This window comes from Nerophis ophidion, linkage group LG29 (assembly GCF_033978795.1).
Source record: "Nerophis ophidion isolate RoL-2023_Sa linkage group LG29, RoL_Noph_v1.0, whole genome shotgun sequence".
Classification (NCBI taxonomy): domain Eukaryota; kingdom Metazoa; phylum Chordata; class Actinopteri; order Syngnathiformes; family Syngnathidae; genus Nerophis; species Nerophis ophidion.
In genome coordinates this window covers 914,496-928,195 of record NC_084639.1, presented here as the reverse complement: position 1 = coordinate 928,195, position 13,700 = coordinate 914,496, and the positions used below count along the sequence as shown (strand labels likewise).

General features: G+C 49.0%; 1 protein-coding gene across 1 annotated transcript in view; it reads left to right on the top strand.

The window, feature by feature from the left end:
- The first annotated feature begins 2,121 nt into the window (after positions 1-2,121).
- Positions 2,122-13,700, top strand: part of fat4 (FAT atypical cadherin 4) — a 273,279-nt gene continuing 261,700 nt past the window's right edge. The window contains exon 1 of the mRNA XM_061891946.1: positions 2,122-7,389. Within this exon, the coding sequence (XP_061747930.1) occupies positions 2,215-7,389 (5,175 nt within the window). The 5' untranslated portion in view covers positions 2,122-2,214. The remainder of the gene's footprint in view (positions 7,390-13,700) is intronic.

Here is a 13,700-nt window from a genome sequence, read left to right as displayed (position 1 = left end):
CCGTCAGAGATGGAAGTTTGTTTTTTTATTGTAAAATCTAAGGTGTTCTGTTGTTGTTTTTATTGTGAGATCTAACCTTAGTTTTTACAGTGCAGTACTGTGACTTCAAATATAGCACCATCAGCATTTTTGAACCTGAATTTCCTACATCTGAACTACTTTTTTTGTTTATTGTCAAATGTAGTCTTATTTTTTTCCTTTTCTTTTTCTTTTTTTTGACCACAAAATCATTTTATTTTATTTTTCAGTAAAATATGTTGTTGTTTTTTCTGTGCAAATTTAAATAAATGCTACTGTTGTTATTTTTACAGTAAATTATGCCGTCTTTTTTTTTAACTGCAAAATCTAATGTCATTATTTTTTACAGTACATTACTGTAAATAGAAAAACGGTTCTACTCTTTTCAATTTTATTTTTACGGTAAAACTTTGACAAATTAACAACTTTTCTATCATCATATATATACATATATATATATATATATATATATATATTATATATAAATCAATCAATCAATGTTTATTTATATAGCCATTTATTAAATTGTATATGTATAAAAATGTAATATATTATACATATATATGTGTGTATATATATATAAATGTATATATATATATATATTTATATATATATATATATATATATATATATATATCATATATATTATATATATATATGTGTGTGTATTATGTACATATAATGTATGTTTGTATAACAAAATATTGGAATATATGTAGTATTATGTTTACATATATCTGTTGTTATATATTGCTAATTTATTAAATAAAACATTTATAAGTACTCAAAAGCAAAATACATTTATAATAAAAATATAATTAATTGTGAAAATATCTGATATAATTAAAAACCTATATAAAAAAACAACTATAATTTTAAATAATAACTGAAAATGATGATATTATTAAATTATACATTTCCATACACATGAGATATTACTGTATGCAACATATATAAAAGGACAAATAGGTGGACGCCTCGCCGACACCTTTTTTTGGGGGGGGGGGGGGGGCAATTCATTATATTTAATGTTTTATCTTCTTGTAAATGTCGTGTTCAATGTGTTTATAATTTTAATGTTTCATCTTCTTGTAAATGTGTGTTCAATGTGTTATATTTTAATGTTTTATCGTCTTGTAAATGTGTGTTCAATGTGTTATAATTTTAATGATTTAATCGTCTTGTAATGTTGTGTTAACATTTTAAATGTTTTATCGTCTTGTAAATCGTGTTCGATGCTGCAACTACTGCGTTTGTCCGCTGGAATGCATCCAAACGCACAAAAAGACAAGTTATATCGTCACATGACGTTTTTCCGGACATGATTGATATTATGGACATGATTGCTATTATTTTATATGATCGCAAAAAGAATAACCAGCTGGATTGAATGGGAGAGTGTTGCCTCATCTGGCCGCCAGGTGGTGCTGCTCACCAACATTCACGCTCCCGCCTCCAAATGTCAGCCAAACTACGTCTGAGTTGTCAATACTTGAACAAAACTACTTGAATGTAGTTAATAGTTGAAGAAACAATGTGAATGTAGTAAATAGTTGAAGAAAACAATGTGAATGTAGTAAATAGTTGAAGAAAGCACCAGATATGTTTCCGTGGCAGGTTCGCACTGTGACATGAAATGATTATTTTGTCTTCTATCTCGGAATAACTCCACAAAGAAGACGTGCGCGTCCACAAAAAAGGTAAAGGAAGACTGGAAATAAAGCAAGAGGAGTAGAAACCTTTAAGAAGATGATTTATTTACCAGAGGAAGACTTTATAAAAGTGATATTTGCGACGTCCCGACCTCCTTTTATAGATAACCCCCCCCCCCCCCCCCCCCCCCCCCCCCCCCCCCGCGTGTCGCGCGTGCCTGACAGCGGACTTTGTCGCGTGCACGGCGTTGCAAAGTGATGGAGGCGGGGGCGCGCGCGCGTGCACGTCGGGCGTCCAATGAGCTGCAGCGAGGGCGGGAGCTGAGGAGCGTCTTGCAACTTGGTGGGACTCGCACACACAAAGTGCATTTCTGCGCTGCAACTTTTCTACGCAGCGCTCCACTCAACTTTTCACTTTTTTCTGCTGTGTTTGTTTGTGTCCACTCCAACTTTTCAGCCGCGGGAGGCATGAAGCTGGGCTCCTTGTGGATGTTTGTGCAGGAGTGAGGAGGCGCAGGCGGGCCTCACAGGCTGACACGCTCGCATGCACTTTGCGGGACAATGTTGGAGCGTGGATGCGACCCCGGCCCGGAGCGAGTGTGAGTTAGAAGCAGGAGCGACCATGGCGCGCTCAGGCGGAGTCTCCCTCCTGCTGCTGCTGCTGCTGCTGTGGACGTCGTCCCGCTACTCGGCGTCCTCGCAAGTCCGCCAGGAGTTCCAAGTGCTGGAGGAGCAGCCCGTGGGCACCTACGTGGGTCAGATAGAGACCAGGGCCAGCTTCACCTACCGCTTCAGCGAGAACCACAAACTTTTTTCCATCAACTCCAGCACGGGGGTGATCGCCACCTCCTCCCCGGTGGACAGGGAGCTGCTGCAGAGCGATGTCATCAACGTGGTGGTGCTGTCCAGCCAGCCCACCTACCCCACGGAGGTCAGGATCCTGGTTTTGGATATCAATGACAATGCGCCGGTCTTCCCGGACGCCTCCATCGTGGTGTCCTTCAAAGAGGACGCCAGCAGCGGGCGGCAGGTCATCCTGGACACGGCCACTGACTCCGACATTGGAAGCAACGGCGTGGACCACACCACCTACAGAATAGTGAGGGGCAACCAGCAGAAGAAATTCCGCTTGGATATTACGGTCAACCCCAGCGGAGAGGGAGCATTCCTGCACCTGGTGTCCACAGGAGGCTTGGACAGGGAAGTGGCTCCCTCCTACCAGCTCCTGATCCAAGTGGAAGACAAGGGGGAGCCCAAAAAGTTTGGCTACCTGCAGGTGAACGTCACCATCCAGGACATCAATGACAACCCGCCGGCTTTTGAGCACCAGCAGTATCAGACCAGCGTGTTTGAGGACGCGGCGGTGGGCTCCAGCATCCTGCAGGTCACAGCCACAGATCAGGATTTAGGAACTAACGCCGAGGTCAGGTACTTTCTGGACGAGGGCACGCCGTTCCAAATTGACCCCAAAGAAGGTACAATTATCATCAGGCAGAGTTTGGATTATGAAAGTAAGAAAGAGTACTCCCTGACTATTCACGCGGTTGACAACGGGGCGCCGTCGCTGTCGGGCAGAAGCGAGGCCACCGTCAAGCTGCTAGACGTCAACGATAACGACCCGGTGGTGAAGTTTCGGTATTTCCCCACCACGTCTAAATTTGCCTCGGTGGATGAAAATGCTCAAATTGGCACGGTGGTGGCCCTGCTCACCGTGTCCGACTCCGACTCTGCCTCCGCTAACGGCAACATTTCCGTGTCCATCCTCGGAGGCAACGAGCAGAAACACTTTGAGGTGCACACGTCCCCCGTGCCCAATTTGAGTCTGATCAAAGTGGCCAGCGTTTTAGACAGGGAGAGGATTTCCTCCTACAATCTGACCGTGTCGGTGTCCGACAACGGCAGGCCCGTGGCGCGCTCGTCTTTTGCCAGCCTGGTCATATTTGTAAATGACATCAACGATCACCCGCCGATCTTCCAGCAGGCCCAGTACAGGGTCAACATCAGCGAAGACGTCCCTAAAGGCAGCTACGTTAAAGGGGTTTCTGCAACAGATGGCGACTCTGGGCAGAATGCCAACCTGCGTTACTCCCTGGTGTCTGGAAACGCTTTGGGCTGGTTTTCCATCAGTGAGAACAGCGGGCTGGTTACCAGCGCCGCTCTTTTGGACAGGGAGGTAGCGTCCCAAATTGTGCTGAACATTAGCGCCAAAGACCAGGGGCTGCAGCCCAAGATTTCTTACACTAAACTGGTGGTCAGCATCACCGATGTCAATGACCAGGTGCCCACCTTCACGCAGAGCACGTACCACGTGTCTCTGGTGGAGCACGCTCCCGCCGGCGCCGAGCTCCTGGTGCTCTCCGCGTCAGATGACGACCTGGGAGAGAACGGAACAGTCCGGTTCTCATTTGACGCGGAGACGGCAGCCAGCGTGCGGGAGCTGTTCCGCCTTGATGCCGCGTCGGGGCGATTAAGCACGGCCGCTGAGCTAGACAGGGAGGATCAGGCCTCCTACTTGCTCCGCATCCAGGCGGCAGACGCAGGCACGCCTCCTTTGCACTCTCTCGGAAAAGTCAACATCACCCTGAGGGATATCAATGACAACAGGCCAGTTTTTTACCCCCTGCAGTATTTTGCAAATGTGAGAGAGAATGAGCCCCCCGGCACCTACGCCACCACCGTAACCGCCACAGACACCGATTTGGGTGCTAACGGCACGGTCAAATACATAATCACAGCGGGGGACACGTCCGCGTTCCACATTAACAGCAACACGGGCAAAATTAGCACGCAGGTGTCTCTGGACAGGGAGCTGAAAACCACTTATCAGCTACAGGTGACAGCAGCAGATGGCGGCGGCTTGCGCTCGCACAGCCACGCCATTGTGACCGTGACCGTAATCGATACGCAGGATAACCCCCCCATCTTCAGCCAGAGAGTGTACAGCTTTGTCATGTTTGAGAACGTCGGTGTCGGGACCGTCATAGGGACCGTGTCAGCCTCCACGGTAGATCTGAACTCTAATATCTCCTATCTGATCACGTCAGGAGACCATAGGGGTCTTTTTGCCGTCAACGCAGCAGGTCAGATCACAGCATCCAGTCAGGTAGACCGGGAAGAGCAGGGCTTCTATCATCTGAAGGTTGTCGCCAGAGCAGGTGAGATCACAGGAGAGGCCTTTGTTAACATCACAGTGAAGGACTTGAATGATAACGCTCCCCACTTCATTCACTCTGTGGAGCACGTCAGCGCCGTGGAGAACTGGAGCACAGGTCATGTGATATTCCAGGCCAGAGCCTCAGATCCCGACGAGGGCACCAACGGCGTGGTGGTCTACAGCCTCAAGCAAAACCCCAAAGGCCTCTTTCACGTCCACGAGAAGCACGGCCTCGTCACGCTGACCGGGCCGCTGGAGGTCACCGCCACGTCCTATGAGATTGAGGTTCTGGCGTCAGACACGGGGGTCCCCAGGCACACCTCTGGTTTAGTCCTCATTGTCAGCGTTTACGACGTCAACGACAACTCGCCCGTGTTCGACCAGCTCTCCTACGAGGTCGCCATCTCCGAGTCGGAGCCCGTCAACAGCCGCTTTTTTAAAGTGGAGGCCACAGACAAAGACTCTGGTCTCAATGGGGAGATCATGTATGACATCGTCGGCGGCAACAATGGCGACATCTTTGGCATTTTTCCAGACGGTCAGTTGTACATTAAAGCGGACCTGGACCGAGAGCTTCAGGAAAAATATAACTTAGTGGTGGTGGCCAGAGACCAGGCCGTGGAGCCGCTAAGTGCCAGCGTCAACGTCAGCGTGATCCTGGAGGACGTCAACGACAACCGCCCACTCTTTAACAGCACCAATTATGTGTTTCACTACGAGGAGGAGCAGAAGAGGGGCTCGCTGGTGGGCTTCGTTTACGCCCAGGATAAGGACTTTGGTCCAAACAGTGACGTTAGATACTCCTTTGAGACTCCGCAGCCCAACTTTGAGCTGAACGTCATCACGGGGGAGTTGAGGAGCACGCTGCGATTGGACCGTGAGTCGCTCATGAGACAAAGAGGCGCCGCCGCCTTCAGCTTCGTTGTCGTCTCGTCGGACCAGGGTCTCCCCCGGCCCCTCAGAGACCAGGCCAAAGTGCAAGTTTACATACAAGACATCAACGACAACTCGCCCAAGTTCACCAAAGACATTTACCAGGCCTCCATCTCGGAGTCCGCTCAGAGCATGACTCAAGTCCTGCGTGTGTCCGCCTCGGATGTAGATGAGAACCAAAACGGACGGGTTCATTATGGCATTGCTGAAGGCAACGAGGAAGGACAGTTCGCCATCGACGGCGGCTCCGGACAAGTCACTCTGGTCGGAAAGTTGGATTATGAGTCAACATCCTCCTATTCTCTGAAAATATTAGCTGTTGATGCTGGCAGCGTGCCCTTATCCTCCTCCTGCATGCTGAGCATTAGCATACTGGACGAGAACGACAACTCCCCGACCTTCCCTAAATCCTCCATGTCAGTGGACGTGCTGGAAAACATGAGGATAGGCGAGTTGGTGGCGTCCGTGACGGCATCTGATGCAGACTCGGGCCAGAACGCCGACATCACGTACAGCATCACGGCCACAAACAACCACGGCACGTTCAGCATCAGCCCCAACACCGGCAGCATCTTCCTGGTCAAAAAGCTGGACTACGAAACGCAGTCCTTGTACAAGCTCAACATCACGGCGAGGGACAGGGGCAGACCAGAGCGCTCCTCGTCTATTCCCGTCATCGTCCACGTGAGGGATTTTAACGACAACCCCCCCATCTTCACCCCCGGGGACATTTTCAAATCCATCCCTGAAAATCTTCCCATCTCCGCGTCCGTCATGACCATCACGGCTCACGACACCGACGCGGACATCAACGGGCTGCTGGAGTACTCCATTGTCCAGCAGGTCCCCAGAGGAGGACACTTCGGCATCCACCCGACTTCTGGCCTCGTCTACACCGCCAAGGAGATCGACAGGGAGTTCTCCAACCTCTTTGAGCTGACAGTGAAGGCCTCTGACCAGGCCGTGCCCTTTGAATCCCGCCGTTTTGCTCTGAAGAACGTGACAATATGGGTCACTGACCTCAACGATAACATTCCCACTTTTGTATCCCAGAATGCCCTTGTGGCCGAACCCAACATTGTCATCGGCTCCATCCTGACGACGGTGCTGGCTTTTGACCCCGACGAGGGGGAAAACGGGGAAGTGGAATACGAGCTGGTGGAAGGGGACTCGGACACCTTCATCATGGACAGGTACAGCGGCGACATCCGCCTCGCCTCCCAGCTGGTGCCGTCCCGCCTGGTCTACACGCTCACAGTGTCGGCCACCGACCACGGCGGCGACCGCAAGACCTCCAGGACGGACATGACCATCATCCTGCAGGGCCTGGACGGTCCCGTGTTCACGCAGCCTAAATACATCACCATCCTCAAAGAGGGCCAGCCGCCCGGCACCAACGTCATCTCCCTGGACGCCTCCAGCCCGCGGGGGTCCGCCACCAGATTGGAGTACTACATCGTCGGCGTGCGCGGCGGCGGGAGAGCCGCGGGGCGACTTTTCACCATCGGGCGCCACACCGGAGTGATCCAGACGGCCGAGGAGCTGGACAGGGAGAAGGGGTCCGAACTCTACCTGCTGGACGTCTACGCCGTGGAGACGGACGCCAGCCAGCCCAGAACGCAGCGTGCCGAGGTGAGTGAGCTGCTAGCTTCTTTTCCCCGCCTCCTCCGCACTCCTTCTGCCGCCGCGCTTCCTTTCTTTGTCAGGGGAGAGTTCATGAACTGGAGTGTTGGCATCTGCTGGAGGGATATTTGGAGCAGATAATGAGATCCATGCCGGGATAGATGGAGGCTGTCCAAGTAACACTTACAGTACTCCACCCTTTGTCTGCTCACTTCCTGATTAGCTCTTCTGCGCTTTATTAACGAAGTCCTCAGTCTGTCAGACAAGGAGTGACGGATGTTGCTTGGGACGACTTGCTCCAGGTCCTGGGTGCTTTACACAAAGGCCTTCTCCAGGGTCTCCCCGTGTGTGTGTGTGTGCGTGTGTGTGTGTGTGTGTGTGTGTGTGTGTGTGTGCGTGCCAGCACGGCTTTGCAGGCTCCACTTCGGGCCCGCGGCTTGTTTTGGTACCCGGGTGGTCCGGTGGTTGCATTATGTGAGCCAGAAGCGCTCCACGGGGCAATAAGTGACCCTTCAGATGAGATGATGTCTTAAGTCTGCTGGAAAAGATGCTGAGGGCGAAAGAGGGTGTTTGCATTCTTAGGCGACGCGGGTTCAAGTCTGTCTTTTTCCACGCCCGCTAGACTAGGTACCCGCCCCTAGGTTTACCACAGACAATATTCTGATATTGATGCACGTGTGGGTGGTGGTGGTGGTGATGGTGCTTGTAAGAGGCCGTGGTGTGGAGCTGATATTGATGCACGTGTGGGTGGTGGTGGTGATGGTGGTGCTTGTAAGAGGCAGTGGTGTGGAGCTGATATTGATGCACGTGTGGGTGGTGGTGATAGTGATGGTGGTGGTGGTGTGGAGCTGATATTGATGCACGTGTGGGTGGTGGTGATAGTGATGGTGGTGGTGGTGTGGAGCTGATATTGATGCACGTGTGGGTGGTGGTGATAGTGATGGTGGTGGTGGTGTGGAGCTGATATTGATGCACGTGTGGGTGGTGGTGATAGTGATGGTGGTGGTGGTGTGGAGCTGATATTGATGCACGTGTGGGTGGTGGTGATGGTGGTGGTGGTGCTTGTAAGAGGCCGTGGCGTGGAGCTGATTCCAATGTTTTGGAAATGTTAACTGCAAGTTCAAGTAAAAAAGCTATCATGCTAACAGTTGGCGTGCAACAAGCAACAAAATGTTGGACTCGGGGGTGTTTCACTGCAAAATGAGCCAAAGAAGCTATCATGCTAACAATATGTGTGAAGTAATGAAAATGTTTGACTCTAACATATAACTGCATCATTAGTGTGTGTGTGTGTGTGTGTGTGTGTGTGTGTGTGTGTGTGTGTGTGTGTGTGTGTGTGTGTGTATGTGTGTGTCTGCAAGTGTGTGTGTGCGTGTGTGTGTGTGTGCGTGTGCATGTGTGTGTGTCTGTGTGTGTGTGTGTGTGTGTGTGTGTAATTAGTGCTGTAATCTCCAGCCCTGCCAGCCACAGGCTTTAAGGAGGTGGTCAGCGGTGGGGTGATGGGGTGAGGGGGTGAGGGGGGGTGTAGTATGTGGTGTCCTGCTCAGTGGTCGCCCTGCATGGTTGCAGGAGGGGGCGTGGCCTAGCCCGACCCTGAGCGCGCGTCCGTTTTTTTGAGACAGCGGGCGTAAAAGTACATAAACATGTGGTGCTCATGTACCTGCTGGTGGGCACAAAGTCACCTTTGACCCACACTTCAACTACACCCAGACAACCATGTCCTTTGATCTATGTTAGTGTCATATTTACTCAATATTTAATCAATGTTAGTGTCATATTTACTCAATATTTAATCAATGTTAGTGTCATATTTACTCAATATTTAATCAATCTTAGTGTCATATTTACTCAATATTTAATCAATGTTAGTGTCATATTTACTCAATATTTAACACACACACACACACACACACACACACACACACACACACACACACACACACACACACACACACACACACACACACACCCACATTCACTTATAGTCCAGGAGTGGGCAACTCACGGCTCCATAGTTGCATGCGACTCTTGCATGGCAACTCTGATGTGGCCCAGCTGCACAATCGTTGACCCCCCAGACTATTACGGGGGGATTTGGGATTTTGGTGCCTCTCCCAGACATCATCCAGGGTCAACGATCTCTGATTTTCAGTCGGTGTACATCGTTGAGAGGGTGCCTTGATGGCTTTGCTTCTGACGTGGTCTACAAGATGTCATCTCGCCCGCCTTCAAGCAATGTAATCAGCGTGCCAACCGGACGCTTGCATTTCGCTGCTTCTATCGTCTCAAGTACGAGATTGCAAGGCATTCTGGGTGATACAGGTCACACTGATGGTTGTGATATAAACAACTTTAACACTCTTACTAATATGCGCCACACTGTGAACCCACACCAAACAAGAATGACAAACACATTTTGGGAGAACATCCTCACAGTAACACAAAAATAAACCCAACACAACAAATACCCAGAATTATTTGCATCCATGACTCTTTCTGACTATATTATACACCCCCTTGCCCCCAACCCTGCCCACCTCAACCGACGCAAAGTTGTTTATATCACAACCTTCAGTGTAACCTGTATTACCCAGTATGCCTTGCGATCTCTGAAGCCACACTCAACATGTTGCTGGACTGGCAAGCAGTGTGTACATGTTGTAGAAGTGTCAAAGACAATGGACTGACAACAGTGTGTACATGTTGTAGAAGTGTCAAAGACAATGGACTGGCAAGCAGTGTGTACATGTTGTAGAAGTGTCAAAGACAATGGACTGACAACAGTGTGTACATGTTGTAGAAGTGTCAAAGACAATGGACTGACAACAGTGTGTACATGTTGTAGAAGTGTCAAAGACAATGGACTGACAACAGTGTGTACATGTTGTAGAAGTGTCAAAGACAATGGACTGACAACAGTGTGTACATGTTGTAGAAGTGTCAAAGACAATGGGGTCATAGCAAGCCCTCATTTTTATTATCTGGGTGACCAGCAGCAAATATCCACGAGAAGACTTGCGGCTCCCATCGTCTTCTTTAGTTTGAAGAAACGGCTTAAAATGGCTTTTTGAGTGGTAAAGGTTGCCGACCCCGGATACACACACACACACACACACACATGCATGTTCACTTATACACACACACACACACACACTCACACATGCATGTTCACTTATACACACACACACACACGCACACACACACACATGCACATTTTTTAGAGCTGTTCCCCGAGGTGAGATGACATACTAAGTAACATGTATGACCCCGGTGGGAGGGGGGGTGGGGGGGGGAGATATAATTTAGTAGCAAGTTGCAAGATGGACGCCTCGCTCGCTCGCTGGCAGAGACTGGCAGCGCCACAGAGAGAGAGAGAGAGAGTTCATGTTATTCTATCACCCCCAACCCCCCACCTCCCCCCCATTTTATGAGTTTTCCAGAAGGATCCCCCCCCCCCCCCCCCCTTGATTTAGCGTGCACACACTGTGTGTTTTGTGTTGTTGTCATGGCGATACCTTCCTCTGCATCTGCTTTCACTTTCAAAACTCCATGCAAAAGTATCGGGACAGCTCGGCGAGCTAGTGAGCGGCGCTAAACTAGCGTGCTAACAAAGTGAGTGGCTAGCAGGGATGTGAACCACTCACCACTCAGGAGTCAGCAGTCAGCACTCAGCACTCAGCACTCAGGAGTCACAAGTCAGGAGTCACCACTCAGGAGTCAGCAGTCAGCACTCAGCAGTCAGCACTCAGGAGTCACAAGTCAGGAGTCACCACTCAGAAGTCAGCACTCACCACTCAGTAGTCAGCACTCAGGAGTCACAAGTCAGGAGTCACCACTCAGAAGTCAGCAGTCAGGAGTCACAAGTCAGGAGTCACCACTCACCACTCAGAAGTCAGCAGTCAGGAGTCATCAGTCAGGAGTCATCAGTCGGGAGGAGTCATCAGTCAGGAGGAGTCATCAGTCAGGAGTCATCAGTCGGGAGGAGTCATCAGTCAGGATTCATCAGTCAGGAGGAGTCAGCAGTCAGGAGTCATCAGTCAGGATTCATCAGTCAGGAGGAGTCATCAGTCAGGAGTCATCAGTCAGGAGTCATCAGTCGGGAGGAGTCATCAGTCAGGAGGAGTCAGCAGTCAGGAGTCATCAGTCAGGAGGAGTCAGCAGTCAGGAGTCATCAGTCAGGAGTCATCAGTCAGGAGGAGTCATCAGTCAGGAGTCATCAGTCAGGAGGAGTCAGCAGTCAGGAGTCATCAGTCAGGAGGAGTCAGCAGTCAGGAGTCATCAGTCAGGAGGAGTCAGCAGTCAGGAGTCATCAGTCAGGAGGAGTCAGCAGTCAGGAGTCAGCAGTCAGGAGTCATCAGTCAGGAGGAGTCATCAGTCAGGAGGAGTCAGCAGTCAGGAGTCATCAGTCAGGAGGAGTCAGCAGTCAGGAGTCATCAGTCAGGAGGAGTCAGCAGTCAGGAGTCAGCAGTCAGGAGTCATCAGTCAGGAGGAGTCATCAGTCAGGAGGAGTCATTAGTCAGGAGTCAGCAGTCAGGAGTCATCAGTCAGGAGTCATCAGTCAGGAGGAGTCATCAGTCAGGAGGAGTCATCAGTCAGGAGGAGTCATCAGTCAGGAGTCATCAGTCAGGAGGAGTCATCAGTCAGGAGTCATCAGTCAGGAGGAGTCAGCAGTCAGGAGTCATCAGTCAGGAGTCATCAGTCAGGAGGAGTCAGCAGTCAGGAGTCAGCAGTCAGGAGTCATCAGTCAGGAGGAGTCATCAGTCAGGAGGAGTCATCAGTCAGGAGTCATCAGTCAGGAGTCATCAGTCAGGAGTCATCAGTCAGGAGTCATCAGTCAGGAGTCATCAGTCAGGAGGAGTCATCAGTCAGGAGGAGTCGTCAGTCAGGAGGAGTCATCAGTCAGGAGTCATCAGTCAGGAGGAGTCATCAGTCAGGAGGAGTCATCAGTCAGGAGTCATCAGTCAGGAGGAGTCATCAGTCAGGAGGAGTCATCAGTCAGGAGTCATCAGTCAGGAGGAGTCATCAGTCAGGAGTCATCAGTCAGGAGTCATCAGTCAGGAGTCATCAGTCAGGAGGAGTCATCAGTCAGGAGTCATCAGTCAGGAGGAGTCATCAGTCAGGAGTCATCAGTCAGGAGTGAATGTGATGTCCCTTGTTGGCCTGACACTAGTCTCAGAGTTGATTCTTACATTTTATTATTGGACTTTTAACATTCCATCCACTTGAGCTTTTGATTGGGACTGGAGTCCAGTTTCAAACTGATTCTCTCAATATATTATTCTGTAATATTTATTCTGTAATATATTATTATATGATATTAATTCTGTAATATATTATTCTGTAATATTTATTCTGTAATATATTATTATATGATATTAATTCTGTAATATATTATACTGTAATTCACTCCCATTGTTGGGGTGAGGCTTCAATTGGGAATCAATTCTCCACTTGAAGTGAATCTGACTATATATATTATTATTATTATTATTATTATTATTATATTTGTACAATTCCAACTGGTTCTTTGGGTGAAGAGTCAGTTCAGATTTGATTCTGTATTCGTACTGATTCCCACAATATATTATTATTTTGAGTTTTACGATTGGATCCAATTCTCGGAGTGAGGATTTGTTTCAGAATGAGTCCTGGATTCAAAGTGATTCTCACAATATATTCTTGCAGAATATTTCCATGATTCCAATCCTGGCTTGACCATCCCCTTCTGGATCTACTCTGGATTCAAACCCGGTGTCACAATGTGTTATCACATGAAATGAACCATTCAATCCCAGTCCCGGAGTGACCATTCAATTCGGAATCGATTCTGGATTCTGTCACGCCCGGGAGTTCATGTTTGGTTTGGTTTTTGGACTCTTCTGATCCCTGCTTTGTCTCCTCCTTGTTTTGTCTTGTTACCATGGTTTCACATTTGTCCCACCTGCTCTTGTTTTTGACGCCCACCTGTCTTGTCATTATTTAAGCCTGCCTTCTACCTCAGTTAGTGTTTGATCCATTGTTTGTTCTAAGCAACACTCACCTTGGTCTACTTTCTATCTATTTACTTGTGCTAACTTTCATCTTAGCTTCTCCTTCGCTCGGCACGTCAATTTTGGACTCTTGGACTCTATGCTAGTTAGCATTAGCGTCCCGTGCGTACACATGCGCTTTCTTTTACCCTTTTTGTACCAGTGTTACTTGGTTTTTGTACCAGTGTTACTTGGTTTTTGTACCAGTGTTACTTGGTTTTTGTACCAGTGTTACTTGGTTTTTGTACCAGTGTTACTTGGTTTTTGTACCAGTGTTACTTGGTTTTTGTA